The 19,181-nt window shown below is 34.7% G+C and overlaps 1 protein-coding gene across 3 annotated transcripts; it reads left to right on the top strand.

The window, feature by feature from the left end:
- The first annotated feature begins 480 nt into the window (after window positions 1–480).
- On the top strand, window positions 481–14,718 carry LOC131538916 (crystal protein). Of its 3 annotated transcripts, none has more exons than XM_058773077.1 (10): window positions 481–591; window positions 2,126–2,215; window positions 3,809–4,320; window positions 7,158–7,359; window positions 7,426–7,559; window positions 8,909–9,036; window positions 9,110–9,228; window positions 10,374–10,514; window positions 10,605–10,777; window positions 13,825–14,718. In XM_058773077.1, the coding sequence occupies exons 3-10, from the start codon at window positions 3,940–3,942 to the stop codon at window positions 14,278–14,280; spliced, it is 1,734 nt and encodes a 577-aa protein (XP_058629060.1). In that variant the 5' UTR covers window positions 481–591; window positions 2,126–2,215; window positions 3,809–3,939; the 3' UTR covers window positions 14,281–14,718. The 3 variants fall into 3 exon arrangements, with proteins under 3 accessions (XP_058629060.1, XP_058629059.1, XP_058629058.1); XM_058773076.1 differs by having other exon boundaries at window positions 3,780–4,320; XM_058773075.1 differs by having other exon boundaries at window positions 504–629; window positions 2,126–4,320.
- Window positions 14,719–19,181: the final 4,463 nt, after the last annotated feature.

The raw sequence follows: 19,181 nt of genomic DNA, 5'->3' as shown, positions 1-19,181 counted from the left end.
CAATAGCATAAATTATAAACCTAAGTAGTAAGAGTTTCCGCGTTATTAGATTTGTAACAAATGTAAACATTTACAGCAAAATCAGAGTACAGGCAGTTTTAGCTTAAAATTAAAAAATAATATAATCAAAAATTATGAATTACAAAATTATAATAGTTTATCTGAAAAAAAAAAAAACAAAGTTAGCTGATGCTAACTGGCTAGCTAACCTGATGCTAACATGAGGTAATCTTTAAATATAAAGTCCAAATATTTTTATTCAACCAACTAATTAGAATACATTTGATGGAAAAACAAAGGATTTGATGTTCAGAACAGAATAACAACAGTAATTGCCCCCTGGGGCAAATACTCCTCGCTGCAGACTGTAGCGCGGTGACGTCACGTACCTACGTCACGTATGTGTTTACCGCGCATGCGCAAAGTGACGTACGGTATGTCTATAAATCGCATGCGCAGTAGCGTGGTGACGTTACCTACCTTGTATTTACCGTAAATACGCGTGCGTGCCTACTGACTGGCTTTAATGCACATGTCCAGGTTCATTCATTTCCGGATGTTTGAAATGGCTGGATTTGAGATTCGATGGCAGTTAAGGAACATTTACTTACTTGTGTTTTCTTAAAAATGTGCGTTTGTGTTAATGGCTTTTAATTGTAGGGATGCTTTGGTCATAATCATAGAGAGTGTCATTGCAAATGTGTGCGATTTCAAACATTTATGACATGTTTTATGATATGTGTTAGTATTCGAAGTGACAGGGATTCTGCTGCTGGTTTTTAAAAGTCTTATTTCGCCTAAAATGAGCCTTTAAAGATGTCTTAAGAGCAGAAAGACTTATATTAATATAGAGTAATGCCATTGATGGTTGCATGCATTGCAAAAAAAAAAAAAAAAAAAAGTTTCTCATATTTGTAATCCTTTTTTATTAACTAACATTATCAAAGATGAATAGATACTGTAACAAATGTATGGTTCATTGTTAGTTCATGTTAATTAATACATTAACTAGTGTTAACCAATGACACCTTATTGTAAAGTGTAACCTCTTAAATTTACCTTCGTGTGACGTTTTAGGGACATTGTTAGTGAGACGAAATTCAGAGAAGATGCCCACTTCATGTGGCTAGACAGATTTGAGTGTCTGTCTCTTCTCAACTATCTGTTTTTTCCCCTGATAGACTGTATTGCCCTCAACTGTAAAACTTTCAAATTGAAAAAACTTCAAACTTTCAGGCTATGCTTTCTCAAGCCAAGCCAACCTAAATTTTGACTTGACAAACTTTTTTAATTTAGTTGATGTTAATTCTGATTATAAATTAAATCTCTTCTGTACTTTACAGACAAAGCAAATAACACTCTTTTTATAACACCATCCTATAATATATTTAAAATCTTTAAGGTACCATTAAAGTGTAATGTTACAATATACACAGTGAAGTAAAGTGCAACAAAATGTTAATAAATTGTAAATAAAATACTACACAGATATTGCAGAATAAACTCTGTAATTCCGTATAATCTTACCTCAGATGAAACATGGTTAAAATCATGGATATGTGCTGTTACATTTTACTGTTTTTTCCCTTCTTTTTTTTCCACCTTAGCGTTCTTTAATACTTTTATGTTTTATTAGAGTATTCTGTTAAGTATGCGCATGCATGTTAATGACGTGTTACATCATGCACGACGCGAAAACACCTAACGTCATCACGCAATGCAAATTACACACGCATGCGCTGTCACCACGTTACTGCGCATGCGTGTTATAGACATACCATACGTCACTTTGCGCATGCGCGGCAAACACATACGTGACGTACATACACTTGTTTTCTTACTGCTGAAAATGAGATAATTTACTGTGAAATCAGTTTTCTCTTCCGTACATCACCAAGCTTCATGGTGACAACTTCTACATCACTCTTGTCAACGTAGTCCATAGTTACAATAAAAATTGATCTTGACTTTATCTTGTGGTTATTTTGGGAAATGTATATTGGTAGTTTGTATGCCACACTTTGTAAAATAGGGCACAGTGTACTGTGTTCATTTGAAGGAATTGTTTGTGTTGATTTTTTTTTTACCTGAATTTTAAATTGCACTTTGTATTTTGTGTTTTCAGGTTACAACTTATCAGATAACATCTGTCCTGGCAGAAAATTACCACCTTTTCCATTTTTCCACACATTTTTTAGCTGGTCAACAAGTGCAGGTACAAACTAACAACAATGTGTTATCATAAATGAACAATTATTATTGAACATTTGCAGCTAGCAACTTAATGATACGTGTACTGGACACCTCTTTTTATGTAATTTAGAAGGAAAATGTGTCTTTATCATTTGCTAAAAGTTGCCAAATACATTTTAAGTGGGCAGGGTCCACACATAGGGACGCTTTTTGGCCTTTATCACAGACAGCTTGTTGTCACATTAGTATAGCGTAAAGGAATATTTATTGATGTCATTTGAATGTTGTATAAACAAATAATGAGGAGATTTGATATCAAAAGGGGAATATGTCGGGGAGACCCAGTCAAACCGCTTCTTTTCTTGCTTGCTGGTGAATTACTAGCACCCTATATAAAGAATAATTAAAGTATAAAACCATTAGATGTTTTGGGTAGATCCTTGGTAATTACACAACTAGCGGACGATACAACCTTATTTTTTGAAGGACTCTAATCAAATACCTAATGCCTTAAAAGCTGTATCTTTTTGCGCAGATGCTTCAGGGTTGCATTTAAATTTGAATAAAAAAAGAGATTTTGACACTTCATAATAACAGACAAAATGTCATTTATAATATCAAAATTAAGATTCATTAGTGGTGCCAAGACAGGTGTTTGCTTAATAGCAAATAAACTGAATTCATTATGATTTTATTTGGAATAAAAAAACGAAAAGGTCATATGGTAAAGTTAACGGAGGAAGGAGGGTTGAATGTAATTGATTTTGGAGTAATGAATAGGGTTATTAAGTAAAGATGGTTACAAATGTTTGTAAGAGATGAACAGTCTTCATTGTTTAGTGTTTCTGTTCATCTTTTCCAAAGAGTTGGAGGAATTTCCTTTCTTTTAATGATGTGATTTTGACCCATCAGCACTGCCTTTTAAGTTATCTGATTTTCATGTATTGGAAAATGTTGTGCAAGCATAGTTTTACTCCACATGATGTTGTAATTTGGAATAACAGGTGTATTTTACATAAGAGGAAATCTTTATTTTATGAAAACTGGTTTGACAAAGGAGTTTGGAATTTAATGCATTAAATGGATGAAGAGTGTAATATGTTATGATCATTTTAAGATAAAATTTTCATATAGACAATTTTCTTTAGTTGTCAAATCTATTCCTGTAGCTTTGAGGAATTTAATTAAAGGTATTTACAATATTCTTCTGTAATACCTACATTGGTTGATTTGTTTATTGACAATTATAATTTCTTGGATGTTAGTTAATTATTAGTTGTTGTTATTTTAATGACTGCTATACACTGATGGTTGTGATTAAGTTACTGCAATCATAGTGTCATGACTTACTAATAATATTAGAAATACTGTAATAAGCTATTCCTAAAGCGCATTATTGTTTTTGTTTTGTTTTTTTGCATGTACCATGGTATTATTTATAGAAACTTAGAGTGCCACATAAATGCCACATTATTAAATCAGAAATTAGTTCATAACTTTGTGTCTAAGAGGGCAAATCACTGATTCAACTTGTAGTATCAAGACCAAGGGAATGAATGTGATTTAATTTTCTAAAGTACAGACAGTCTGCTTGTCATTACACACACACACACAGAGTCCCAGTGTGCAGCATAATAAGAGTCACAAGTGCTGAAGCAGCTCAAACTGAGCAATCGTCCATCCAGTTTCGGACCAGCATGCATCAGTCCATCCCGACCGGAGCGAAGTGAAGCAGCAGGAGTAAATATGCATGTTTTGGGTCTGTTTATGGTGGCGTCTGTGTTCACCAGCACTGGATCTGCATCAGATGATCAGATGGAGCTGGCAGCTTTCCTGCGCAGCGTCTCTCCAGCAGCACTGATCCGAGATCAGCCGCTCACCGGCCCACAGACTTCAGCTGCTGCCGGACCCAAACTGCTGACTAAAGACGGGCTCATCCAGGGCCTGACGCTGGACAAGTGCTATGTGTTTTATGGGATCCCGTTCGCTGATCCTCCTGTGGCGGCGTCCCGCTGGAAAGCGCCCCGTCCCGTCACGCCCTGGAGAGGGGTGTACGACGCCACCTATCCCAGAGCGGCGTGCATGCAGGCCTGCATCGGACCCATCGCTGACAGGTGTCCCAAGAAGGTGAGTGGGACACAGACAGACGAGGAGGGACTGATTCTGTGCAAAAACGGCAAAAACTTTTGGTCTCATAAAAATCTTAACAGAGGTATAAAGAACTTCATTTGCTGTATTTAGAAATTTCTCTGGATTAAACACAGAATTAGGTAGTTTTGTGTACTAATTAGCAGTAGCACACAATATGTAAAATATTCACAAAATAGATACATAGTATATTAGTGGTGTGCAATATTGACAAAAAAGTAATATCTTAGATATTTTCTGGGATTTTATCGATATCGATAATTAGACGATATTTTGCTGAGTGTGTTATTGTGCTGGTACCTTAAGGACTGCTGTGGACAGCTGACTCCCAAAGTTTTTGATATTCTTCATATTCTGTGATGATCAGTTCACACTAATAGAAATTAATCTCTTCCAATCAGTTTAAATTGATTTTTACCTTTCATGGGCATTTTTACCTTTATAAAGCCATTTTTTCTGAAAGTGTCCATTATCTTTTGAGTCAAATTCTTACATTTAATCAGTGAATTAGAATAAGACATTTGGGCTGTTACCGAACAAGTGAAATCAACACAGAAGCTGCATCTGAAGTGACATATAGATGTATTTACACACTGTTTAATGCAAGACATGAATGCATTTAACCTGCAATTACATATGCATAAATAACGTTTTGATATATTAAACACAAAACGTTGAATACTTATATTTGAAATTATTAAAAAGAATAAAAGATACTTTGAATGTGAAATTAAAACCGCCAATAGGTGGCAGCAAGTGACTGTTAAATACACGTTTTCTTATTATTGCAATACATGCAGATAATTGGTATTTCTTTTCTATTTTATTCTCAATGGTTACTTCCACTAAAACATTTTTATTACAGTTATTGAGAATTGGGGATAGAACTCTAAATGATTCAAATAAAAGGTTCATTTTATTTAAGCAAAAATAATAATTCTTCAATAAATAACAGGTGTGTGTATATATATATATATATATATATATATATATATATACTTTGTGTTATTCTGTTATTTATTTATATATATATATATATGTATGGGTGGATTAGGGTAATGTGGGACATTTTTTGAAATTTTGACTTGTGCATCATATTTCCATATGAAGCCAAAACGATATATAAAAATGTTATATCATTATGAAATCCCCAAGATGTTCCCTATGTAAATCAGAAGACATTTTCAGATATTGTAATTAAAGGGGATTTTCTAATGTGGGAGAGCTCATTCTCAAATCTGGGACACTATGTTTTGGGTTATAAATAGTCAAATTTTTACAAAGTAAACTTTACACTCATGGTTAAATGTGCATACCCATGTTTGCTTAATTAACTTAGTAGGCCTACAGTGTGTTTGCAGTCTTCATAAGTCTAAAAAACTAGTAACATATATGTCCATATGTGACCATGGACGACAAAACCAGTCTTAAGTGTCAATTTTTTGAAATTGAGATTTATACATCATCTGAAAGCTGAAGAAATAAGCTATCCATTGATGTATGGTTTGTTAGGATCTGACAATATTTGGCCGAGATGCAACTATTTGAAAATCTGGAATCTGAGGGGGCAAAAAAATCTAAATATTGAGAAAATCGCCTTTAAAGTTCTTGGCAATGCATATTACTAATCAAAAATGAAGTTTTGATACATTTACGGTAAGAAATTTACAAAATATCTTCATGGAACATGATCTTTACTTAATATCCTAATGATTTTTGGCATAAAAGAAAAATCAATAATTTTGACCCATACAGTGTATTTTTGGCTATTGCTACAAATATACCCCAGCGACTTAAGACTGGTTTTGTGCTCCAGGGTCACATATACGGAATGTTAAAAACAATTATATAACACAGAAATCTTATATTATTTAAAATAATTTATTTAAAAAATAAATAAATAAATCAGATTTCTGGCATTAACAGTAACAATAACCATGTAATAAAGTCAAAAATGTAAAATTGAACTTAATAAAGATAGCAAAATAATTTTTAAAAAGATGAAAGATTTGGAACATGGAATGCCTTTAAAACTGTTATTAAACTTCTAATATTAAACTTCTTTTTTCAGAAGCTTGTGTTAAGCAAATTGCAACGGTAAAAACACTTCATAACAGAAATAAGCAGCTCTGGCCAGTCATGGACTCATCACGGTCCAGGATCCCAATGTCCTCTAGTCTCTAAATTTTGAATCTGGATCTTAAAACAAATAAAATTGCTGCATTATAAGCTCAAAAATGCATGTATGATATTTAACTTTCTTAATGCACATTTTAACAATTGAATAACATAGTATATTTGACTGTCCCACATTAGTCAAAACAAGCAAATCCTTTTCTAAAGTGGGACGACAAAGATTGCTTCAAATAGAAAATATTCTTAACACATTTTAACAATATTTTTGCAAAATCTGATGTACAAATACATGACAAATATAATTTGATAACAATTTAGAACATTGTTTTATTTATAACAGACTTATATCCTTAACATTAATTTGATCTAAATCCTATATGTCGCTGTCATTTCAGTAAACTTTGCAAGAGGCCACATTTCTGACATTATTTCCAGGAAGTCAAGTGATTTCAATAACTTGACACCCCTGCTTGAATTCAACACCAAGCATGTTCACTTCAATGTTGTAAAAGAAGAGATAAATGCACTGAAGCTTAGGTGTCCCACATTACACTATGTGTGTGTGTGTGTATAATTAATGATATATAAATAAATAAATATAAATATATATATAATACAGAGTTATTTTTCTTATCATCATCATCATCTGGACTGCAGAGTAATGTGTGTGTAATGGTCAGGTGAGTGAGGACTGTCTGTACTTGAACGTCTTCGTTCCTCTGAGCGTGGATCTGGCGGCTCCGCTGCTGACGCCGCTTCCGGTGATGCTGTGGATCCACGGCGGGGATTTCATCGCGGGCTCCGCCTCCAAACCGCTCTACGACGGCCGTTACATCAGCAACTTCACGCAGACGCTGGTCGTGAGCGTCGCCTACCGCCTGGGTGAGACTCTGAGCCGCTGCAAATAATGAAAGCCACAAACACAGCGCTGAATCTGTGTCTCTGCAGGCGCCTTCGGCTTTCTAGTGTCAGGAAAAGACCCGCGGACTTCCGCCGCGGGGAATTATGGGATTCTGGATCAGCAGGCGGCGCTGCTCTGGGTCCAGCAGAACATCGCGGTGTTTGGAGGAGACCCGACCAGGGTGAGACATGAATTAAACTTATTTATAAAGGGGTCAATTTCAAAACCATGTTCAAGCACTCCAAAATAACAAGTTCCCCCATCCACCTTAATTCTTCAACGCGGAAGTAAATGGGCGAGACTTCCGGTGCCGGAAAATAACAAGAATTGCAACGTGCAGTAAACAGTAAAACTCTTTGCACTACAAACCAGTGTGTTCATAATTAAGATAATACATTAAAATAATATGGTAAGACACACCTGTTTACAATATCAAGCAGCAAAAGTTTTGTGCAGCTAAAAATAGCTGGAAGCACCTGAGACCAGAAGCAAGACCCATAAAATTTACAAATGGCCACGCCCATTTTTACGGGAAGAATTATTATTTTATTTTTTTTTACAAGTGTTTTGTTTGTTTTTGGGGTTTTTTTAGGATTAACAGAAATGTGTATAAAATTAATGCATAATGTCCTGGCAGAAAATTAACAGTAAAGTTTCTTTTTCTTTTTTAAACAGTGGAAAATAAATAATAATAATTTAATAACAAACAAACCATACATATAAAGGGGTCATTAAATGCCCATTTTCCACAAGCTGATATGATTCTTTAGGGTCTCAATGAAAAGTCTGTAACATAGTTTGGTTAAAATTTCTCAATGGTAGTGTAAAACAACACCGTCAAAAACAGCTCTGTCTACAGCAAGCTGTTTTATTGCATGTCGCTTTAAATGCAAATGAGCTCCGCTCACCCCACCTTTCTTTCTGAGAGACTAGCCGCATTCATCATGAAACTTGCTAACTAGCATATTATTAGGGAAAGGCCATTTGCAAAGATTCATTCAAAAACCTTACACACACTTCTTCTGTAGATGAAGCTGGATCACGAATGATTCGCGCGAACATAGACGCATTTAGGCAGATCGGGGCGCATTCCCTTCTAAAACAAACGTAATCCTCTGCGTCTTCAGCCGCTCAGATGGCAGGAGTAAATGGCGACTGTTATGTTCATTATTACATCCAACAACAAAACACTTCAACTGCTTAGGAGCCATTCTTGTCTACATCTGCTCCGGTGGGATTAAAGTGATTAACGAGATTTTAAAAAAACACTGGGTGGATCTTTATCATTATAGGGTGGCTGTGTACACATTTCAGTTCAAACAGCTTGTAAAAGTGCATGTCGCATCCGATGACCCCTTTAAAACATTTTTAGATTCTACCTGTTTTGGGTGAAAATAGATGTTTTCACAAAATTCACCTGAAGATGCCTGTAGAGTTTTACAGAAATAAAATAAATAAATACATAAAATCATATGATGAAATGGAGATAAATAAAATAATAAATAGCAGAATTTGTGTGTGTGAATGCAGGTGACTCTGTTCGGCGAGAGCGCCGGCGCTCAGTCGGTCAGTCTTCATCTGATGATCCAGAGCAGTAAACCGCTCTTCAGACAAGCTGTTTTCCAGAGTTTACCCTTCTCCATCCCTCTGAAAACACGGTAAACACCCACACACACACATGTCTCTGTACAGACGAGTGCCGTGTCTTCAAGCGCTGATGTTTGTCCTCAGGCACGAGTCTCTGAAGCTCGGGAAGAACTTCGCTAAATCAGCCAACTGCTCAGTTCTGGACCTGACGTGTCTTCAGTCTCTGAGTCCTCAGGAGGTGCTCAACGCACAGATCAAATCCAGTGAGAACAAACCCCTCCACATCTGAGAAAATAACAGAGGCAAATATTTGATTATATTTCACTAAAACCATTAAAAAAACCAAAAAACATTTTCATTATTTGAAACAAAATGAACTTGAAATTTAATTGGAAAAAAAAATGTATGTGCTAAAATATTCAATAAAACAGAAATAAAAATGTATAAAAACTATAGACATACATTTAAATAAAAATCATTGTATTACAGAAATGAGATTTCTAATGAGAATTACCATTGACAAAATTTATAATAAAATATAAAGCACAATAATTTTTATTAATTATGTTATTAAATTGTATTAAATAATAATAATAACAAAATATAAAGCACAATAAAACAACTGGACTAATAAATATGTAAATAAAATATCTATAATATAAAGAAATTAGTATTAAAATATGCTTTAATTGCCATGGTAATCTCAAAATGAAAAATAATAATAATTATTATTAATATAATAATAAATAAATGTAAAAAAAATCTAAACGATACCTTAATTTTCTTAATGCAAAACAACAGCAACAATAATAATTTAAGAGTAATAAAATTTAATAAAATTAAAAACCAAAAATTAAGAAAACCTATACAGGCACTGAACAAAATTACATATACTATTACTAATAAATTAGTAGCAGACATAGTAGTAATAATAATCAATACAATTATTATTAATATTATTAGCTATTCATAGTGCCATTCATTTAGTTTTTAGAGTTTTTGTGACATTATTCATTGCCTGATTCACAATATTTGTAATGCAAAAAATATTTTTCATTTATTTACACAGAAAATCAATGAAATATCTGATATATTAAAATAATTTTAAAAAAATGGTTTGAAATCCTGCTTTAATTATCCTTAAAATAATGTTAAAATGTAAAAAACTCAAACAATACTAAAAATATTCTTCATTTTCTTCATGCAAATCATGCTAAAACTTTAATAATATAAAACAATACACTTTTTTTATTCTATTTGTAACTTTTGATTTTTGAGTGAAAATAGGCATGCTTTTATGACTGCACCGATCAAATGCACATCCTCTCCTCCACGTCTGACAGAAGGAACACCTCCTGCACAGATAATATCAGTCAGAGATCTCACTGAAGCTGCTTGTGTTTCTCAGGCTCAAAGGTGGTGAATCCCTTCCGCTTTCTGGAGCAGTTTGAGAGCTGGGGGCCGTATGTGGACGGAGAGCTGATCAGAGAGCAGGCGGTCAGCGCCTTCCTGAAGGGACACTGGCAGAAGGATAAGCCCGTGCTGCTCGGTACACTTGTATCCAGTCTCCCAGTCAGCATGAAGTCAAACAAAACCCTTTTCACTGGCTAGTGTGTGTGTGTGTGTGTGTGTGTTCCAGGGACCACCTCAGAGGAAGGAGTGATCTTTGTGTACGGCGTCTTCATGAAGCCCGTGTCAGCGGTTGAGTGCACCGTCTACACCACGGCCATCTTCAAACACCATGCCATCAAAATCCTGCGTAAATACCTGCCGCTGTACAGCGACGCAGACCGCAGGGACATGCTGGCACAGGTTAGCCACGCTACATCATTACCCATCAACCTTTTCATCATTCCTCATAATGACTCTGACGGGACTTTACTTTTAAGCTCCCGTCAATTATTTCTAAATTTGCATCCATCTGTCATGTTAAGACACTTTTCACCACAATTTTTACACCCTTCTGCTGCCAAAAGCATCTTCCTCCGCTGATTCAAAAGTTTCTGTGCATGCTAATATTTCATCATATTATAGCATCTCATATTTTTGCCTGATTCCCTTTTGGAGGCTCTTAAAAGCATGAAGTGCATCTGCATTTCTATTATATTTTATTATTATTTATATATATATATATATATATATATATATATATATATAAATAATAATAAAATATATAACAACAAAATAATAATAATTCATTATTATTTTATTAAGCTATAAAATATTATAATTTATATCATTTTAATTATATTAATTATAAAAATTATATATATATATATATGAAAATATAACTGATTACCTATAATATTTATTATTATTATTATTACCTATTATTACAGGTAGTGTTTTTGCATTTTCCCTCAATTCTCATTTAACTGCAATGCAATTTTTTTACATTTATTTAAATAAATAAATAAACTATATGTCATATTACAATAAAAATGGTTTGAAAATGTGCTTTTTAAATAATTTTAAAATCTGGTTATTTACAGTAATAAGAAATTAGTAAAAAAAAAAAAGAAAAAAAAAAAAAGCTTTGATTGTAATAAAAAATAAAAATCTAAAATGTCCATAATTTTCTTTACAAGAATTAAGTCCACCTGTATTTTGAGATGAATGGTAATGCCAACATATAGACTTCATATAAACATATCAACGATGGAAGTAAAATAGGTTACCATAATAGAGAATGGAGTTGTTATAGCTGTAAAAGAAAGACATAGATACCAATTAAGAAGCATTTTTTGTGTTGAAATGATTCTGCTCCCCTTCTGTCCACAAGGTGGCGCTGTAACTCTGATTTACTCATCTGGCACTGAGATCTCTCCAAGCAATGATTTAACCGGTTACTCAGTGCCACTTCAGCAGAGTTCACCCGAGAGGTCAAAGGTCACCACAACCCACTTAACATAATGAATAACTAAATCTATGCATTTACTGCTAAAGTGACACAGATAGTCGTCACGAGCTCTGTGTGTGTGAAGAGATGAGAGCCGCAATGAGGAGCCCTGAGACGCGTTTCATTTGTCAGGATAATCAGCGCTTGTTTAGAGCTTTTCATCGAGTCACTGGAGGTTAAGTATCTCTATCTGTTACCTGGTAACCAAATACTTATATAGCGACCACACACACACACACACCTCACACACGCATGTCTGGTTTGCTATCCTTGTGGGGACTCTCCATAGGCGTAATGCTTTTTCTACTGTACAGACCGTATATTCTATTGCCCTACACCTAAACCTACCCCTTACAGGAGACTACAGGCATTTTTAGATTTTCAAAAAAATTCATTCTGTGTGATTTGCTAGCTTGTTTACCCATGGAGACCTCAATTTAGGTCCCCACCGTGACACGAGTCCCCATGAGTCTGTGTGTATTCAGGTTTAAGTCCCCACCTGAACAGAAAAACAGGTACACACACACACTCACACTCACACACACTCTCACATGCACACGCGCACACACGTTTGTTTTTGTGAATTGTGGGGACATTCCATAGGCGTAATGGTTTTTATACTGTACAAACTGTATTTTCTATCGCCCTACACCTAAACCTACCGCTTACAGGAAACTTTGTGCATTTTTACTTTCTCAAAAAAACTCATTCTGTATGATTTATAAGCGTTTTGAAAAATGGGGACATGGGGAAATGTCCTCATAAATCACCAGTTCTCCTTGTAATACCTGTCATACCCATGTCATTATACAAATTTGTGTCCTCATGTCACAAAAACACACGCACGCGTGTGTGCACACACGTGCACATACACACGCGCACTCACACTCTCACACACACACAGAGACACAGACACACAGAGAATCCAGCGCCTGCGGTCTGAAACTCTTCACGGATCACTTTCAGCTCAAACATAAACTCTTTCTGTCTCTTGACTAAATGATGCAGCCTTTTACCCAGCAGTGATATTTTAGTATTACTTATATAATATTATAGTATTTATAGTATGCATTATTAAAATCACAAGTTGTTTATTAACATTAGTTAATGCACTGTGAACTAACATGAATAAACAATGAACAACTGTATTTTCATTAACTAACATTAACAAAGATTAATAAATAGTGTAATAAATGTATTGTTCATTGTTTGTTCATGTTAGTTAATACATTAACTAATGTTAACAAATGACACCTTATTGTAAAGTGTTACCAAGATTTCTATTTTCAATAAATTCGGTTCCCTTTACCCAGCAGTGATATTGTAGTATTATTTATACACTACTACAGAATGTATTAATATTCTTTTAATATTTATATTTATAAATTTTCAATATTATTTTCAATATTTTTTATATTTACATTTTTTTAAATAATAATAACCATTAAATAATTTATTAACATTTTATAAATTATAAAGAATTCTGTTCCTTTGAACTTTTTTAATGGTGCAGATCTTTTAGTATTATTTATACACTATTATAGAATTTATTCATATAGTTTTTAGTTTTAATGTAATACATTACATTTTTAGTTTTATATTTATACATTTTTATATATTTATTTTTAATAAATTCATATTGAATTTGAATGACTTATTTATATTTTATAAATTACAAAAATTTTGATTTCAAATAAATGCTGTTCTTTTGAACTTTCCATTCAGCCTTTTAGCCAATGCTATTTTGGTATTATTTAAACACTACTGTATTTATTGATATTTATTTAATATTTATATTTATTTATAGATTTTTAATATAAGTATTTTGAAATCTATTCAATATATCCACTCAGAAAACAGCTATTTTAAATTGTAATAATATTTCACAATTTTTACTGTATTTTAGTCAAATAAATGCAGCCTTGCTGAGCGTAAGAGACCTGATTCTTTTACCTTTCAGATCGTGACTGACTACATCTTCCTGTGTCCGTCGCGGAGGTCGGCTCGCGCCGGCGTGGCGTCTGGCAGCTCGGTGTGGATGTACGTGTTCGATCACGTGGCGAGCGATCCTGCCGTGTGGTCGGGTTTGACGTTCTGTTACCGTCACGCGTGTCACGGCGCAGAGCTGCCCTTCGTGTTCGACTCGGCGCCGGTGGCGAACCTCAGCATGACTCCGGCGGAGCGGCTGCTGTCCAATCGGATGCTGTGTTACTGGGGAGCGTTCGCTCACACCGGTGACCCCGGATCTCACGCCGACTCCAGCGTGTTTTGCCGACAGCAGCGTCCGCCGGCGTGGCCGCGCTACGCGACTAACAGCGGCTGGCTATTCATGAACCTCACGCTGCATTCACACGCGCAGACCGGATCACGCGACGACATCTGCGACTTCTGGGACGCGCTGGGAATCTATCCATAGAAAAAACTGAAAAACACGAGCGCTGGTTCATTTCTCATATATTTCTCATGGACTGACTGTATTTGTGTATTGTTTTTCAGTGTAAATACCTAAAGATTCTTAAAAGTGCGGTCAAAAGATTAATCGCGATTAATCGCATCAATAATAAAAGTTTTTGTTCACAAAATGTGTGTGTGTGCGGTGTATATTTATTATTTATAAATATATACACATACAGTATATACTTTGAAAATATTTAGATTTATATTAGTGCTGTCAGACGATTAATCGCGATTAATCGCATCCAAAAAAAATTTGTTTACATAATGTGTGTGTGTACTGTATATTTATTATTTATATATAAATACACACACATGCATGTATATGTTTAAGAAAAATGTTATGTGTATATATATTATATATATATATATATATATATTAATTATATGAACAAATATATAGGCCTACATGTAAATATTTTCAAAATATGTACTGTATGTGTGTGTATTTATATATGCATAATACACACATGTATTATGTAAACAACAACTTTTATTTTGGATGCGTTTGACAGCACTAATAAATATATTTAAAATATAAACACAACATTTTTCTTAAATGCATGTGTGTGTATATATATATATATATATATATATATATATATACACACACACATAATAAATATACACAAAACACAAAATGTTTTGCATTTAAATGAGGGTAAGACGGAAGCAATCGCCTGTGGGTAAAGAAAAAACTAATTTTAATTGTGGTCATTTAAACTCTTATATCAAACCAACTGAAAAATTTGGGAGTTCTTTTTGATTCCTCCGTTAAGTTTGACCAACATATCAACTCAGTAGTCAAGTCGTGTTTTTTCCATCTTAAACTTCTGTCAAAAGTTAATTTTTTTTTATCCTTTAAAGGTCTTGAAAGAGTCATACATGCTTTTGTTTTATGACGTTTGGACTACTGTAACTCCTTGTATACTGGACTACCCCAACGGCTTCAAATGGTTCAAAATGCCGCAGCCAGTACGTAAGCGTAAGTAATTAATGTCACTTAATTGGTCGCCAGTACATTATAGAGTTGAATTTAAAATTTTGTTGTTTGTTTTTAAGTCCTTAAATGGTCTGGCACCTTCTTATTTGTCAGATCTTGTAAATGTGAATAAGTCAATCAGATGTTTGCAATCCTCAGACAGACCTTTCATTTAATTCATTATAATTCTTGGCCTCTTTTTAATTTATATTTCGTGTATTATTTTTACTGTCATTTCTTTCTTTCTATTTTAACTTTCTCTTCTGTACAGCACAGTGGTCAAATCTTGTTGTGTTTATTTGTGCTTTATTAGTAAATAAATGAAAACACAATACACAAAAACATATATTTTGGATGCGATTAATCACGATTAATCGTTTGACAGCACTCATTCTTAAATTAACATTTAATTAAGAAGCAAAATGACTAAAGTCTTGTTATAAAGTCTTGTTTGTTATGAGTTTGTGCTTAAAACAAGAACAAATATATGCCAGTTTCTAAGGTTAAAAAGATAAACTTGTTTTACTTTTAAGTTAAGTTTATTTTTCTGAGCACATTCGCAGATATTTGTTGTTTTAAGCTTAAACTCACAAAGGAAGAAATATAAAACAAAGGAAGTAAATAATAAAAATTAGGTAAATTAAAAATATAAAAATTCTCTCTCTCTCTATATATATATATGTTACAACTGAAGATACTTACCGGTAATTGTTTCTCAAAATATAGGAAGGTCAAATGCATTGCATTGTGGGACAGTCCTACATGTTCTCTGGTCGTTACAGTACATTTTGGCACATATTCTATACAGATCATTTGTGCACATTATACATACTGCATACTACAAAAATGGTATGCGTATTATTATGCTTTGAATATACAGTACCTTTGTGTAGGCACTAAAAATATAAATGCACAATGGCTGAATTCAGTAAAGCATACTAGTATAAAGATATGGCATGAACAGTAAGAGTAGTATGCTAGTGTGCTGATCTGAATGCAGTGAGTGTCTTACAGGGATTCAGTCTCATTCATGTCAGGCTCTGAAGTCTCTGAAACGTGTCAGATTTCACACAGCCGCAAATACATTATACCTGTGTGGCATTTATATTTGCTCATAATAATGAGCACAGAGTAACTCAAGCTGACGGGTCCGTCCCTTCGTGATGGAGATCAAATCGATAGCTTTACGTGTCGAGCCTGAGTAAAATCTGCAGCGGCGGCTGGTTAACTGGATGTAAGCAGCCGATTAAACCCAGCATCAGCATCACACTTAAACCACAGGAAGCAGACTTCCAGAGATCCAAGATGCAAACATTTTACAGTTTATGTATTAAATGACAGATTAAAATGTCCTGTTTGTATCTGTGAACTGAATGCTTCTGCTGCTCCACTAAAGCAGCCTGAGAGAATCAATTCAGCAGCTTATTTAAGAGATTTTCCACATTGTGACATTTCTTTCATTATTATTAATATTATTAATTATTATCATTATTAATTAAATTAATATAATTTATAAATATACTGTATCTATATTTTCATTACATATTTAATATAGCCACATAATATTAATAATAATCATTTATTATTATTGTTATGCACAGATTGCAGAATTTACAGCAGGATCCTATAATAATAATAATTATTATTATTATATCCTACAATTAAAAGTATTAATAATAGTAATGCTTTTTAAATATATATATATATATATATATATATACACAGTATATGTGTGTGTGTGTGTGTGTATATTTATGAATTTCATTACATATTTAATATAATTACATTATTATTATCGGGCTCAGATCACACCAAGTAGTAAACGTATACATTATATAATGTTATTAATAATAATAAAAATATAATATTTTGGTCCTCTTAACAATTCAGCTGTTTTTTATTTACATATTTCTGATGCATATTTCTATAATATAAAGTTTACCATAATTTTAAAAGCTAAATAATCCCTTTGCTATTGGGCCAAAAACATGTAGGCTATTTTAATAAAAAATAAATGGAGAATACAGTTACAGCCATAAAATTACAAAATTAACAACTACAGATCTTTTACTCAGATGCAAACGCTTTTGAGTTTATTGGTGTATTAAATTACAGATATTTGTATTTGTGAGCTCACAGAAGGAGACCGGCGTAAACGGGTCTGGACCGGACCGGAGCGGATGATAACTCACCCCAAATAACCTCTCCACAAATGCACAAAGACACAGCAGCAGAACGCCGGGAAATGACACACGGAGGTTATGAGAAACCATAAAACACACGCTCAGGGCCTGACACATCGACTAGAGAACGATACGAGTGTGTGTTTACAGAGCCCATGACTTCTCTCTCCGGACCCGCCGGATCAGAGCTGTCCTCCATATGTCAGATCCTCCCACAGTCACTCTTAATAAAACACAGAGACAGAAACACAGCAGCCGCTCCTGCTCCTGCACCAAGAATAAAACAATCATCATCCGGTCGAGACGCTGCACAACTTTAATAATCACCAATTAAACCTTTAAATCAAACCACCGTCCCGCCTGCAGTTTCTGCACTTTGAAGGAGGCATATCAAAGAAATTGTGATTGTGTTCAAGCCACTACAGAAATTTGAGGCCACAATATATATATATATACATACAGTGGGGCAAGAAAGTATTTAGTCAGCCACCAGTTGTGCAAGTTCTCCCACTTAAAAAGATGAGAGAGGCCTGTAATTTGTTCATCATAGGTATACCTCAACTATGAGAGACAAAATGAGAAAAAAAAATCCAGAAAATCTCATTGTAGGATTTTTAAAGAATTAATTGGTAAATTCCTCGGTAAAATAAGTATTTGGTCACCTACAAACAAGCAAGATTTCTGGCTCTCACAGACCTGTAACTTCTTCTTTAAGAGGCTCCTCTGTCCTCCACTCGTTACCTGTATTAATGGCATCTGTTTGAACTCGTTATCAGTATAAAAGACACCTGTCCACAACCTCAAACAGTCCAACTCCAAACTCCACCATGGCCAAGACCAAAGAGCTGTCAAAGGACACCAGAAACAAAATTGTAGACCAGCACCAGGCTGGGAAGACTGAATCTGCAATAGGTAAGCAGCTTGGTGTGAAGAAATCAACTGTGGGAGCAATTATTAGAAAATGGAAGACATACAAGACCACTGATAATCTCCTCGATCTGGGGCTCCACGAAGATCTCACCCGTGGGGTCAAAATGATCACAAGAACTGTGAGCAAAAATCCCAGAACCACACGGGGACCTAGTGAATGACCTGCAGAGAGCTGGGACCAAAGTAACAAAGGCTACCATCAGTAACACACTGCGCCAGGGACTCAAATCCTGCAGTGCCAGACGTGTCCCCTGCTTAAGCCAGTACATGTCCGGCCCGTCTGAAGTTTGCTAGAGAGCATTTGGATGATCCAGAAGAGGATTGGGAGAATGTCATATGGTCAGATGAAACCAAAATAGAACTTTTTGATAAAAACTCAGCTTGTCGTGTTTGGAGGAGAAAGAATGCTGAGTTGCATCCAAAGAACACCATACCTACTGTGAAGCATGGGGGTGGAAACATCATGCTTTGGGGCTGTTTTTCTGCAAAGTGACCAGGACGACTGATCCGTGTAAACGAAAGAATGAATGGGGCCATGTATCGTGAGATTTTGAGTGAAAACCTCCTTCCATCAGCAAGGGCATTGAAGATGAAACGTGGCTGGGTCTTTCAGCATGACAATGATCCCAAACACACCGCCCGGGCAACGAAGGAGTGGCTTCATAAGAAGCATTCAAGGTCCTGGAGTGGCCTAGCCAGTCTCCAGATCTCAACCCCATCGAAAATCTTTGAAGTCCGTGTTGCCCAGCGACAGCCCCAAAACATTAC

Source organism: Onychostoma macrolepis, chromosome 04, assembly GCF_012432095.1.
Source record: "Onychostoma macrolepis isolate SWU-2019 chromosome 04, ASM1243209v1, whole genome shotgun sequence".
In the NCBI taxonomy this organism is placed as follows: domain Eukaryota; kingdom Metazoa; phylum Chordata; class Actinopteri; order Cypriniformes; family Cyprinidae; genus Onychostoma; species Onychostoma macrolepis.
Note: the sequence above shows the minus strand (reverse complement) of the source record. Positions and strands in the feature narration are given on the sequence as shown.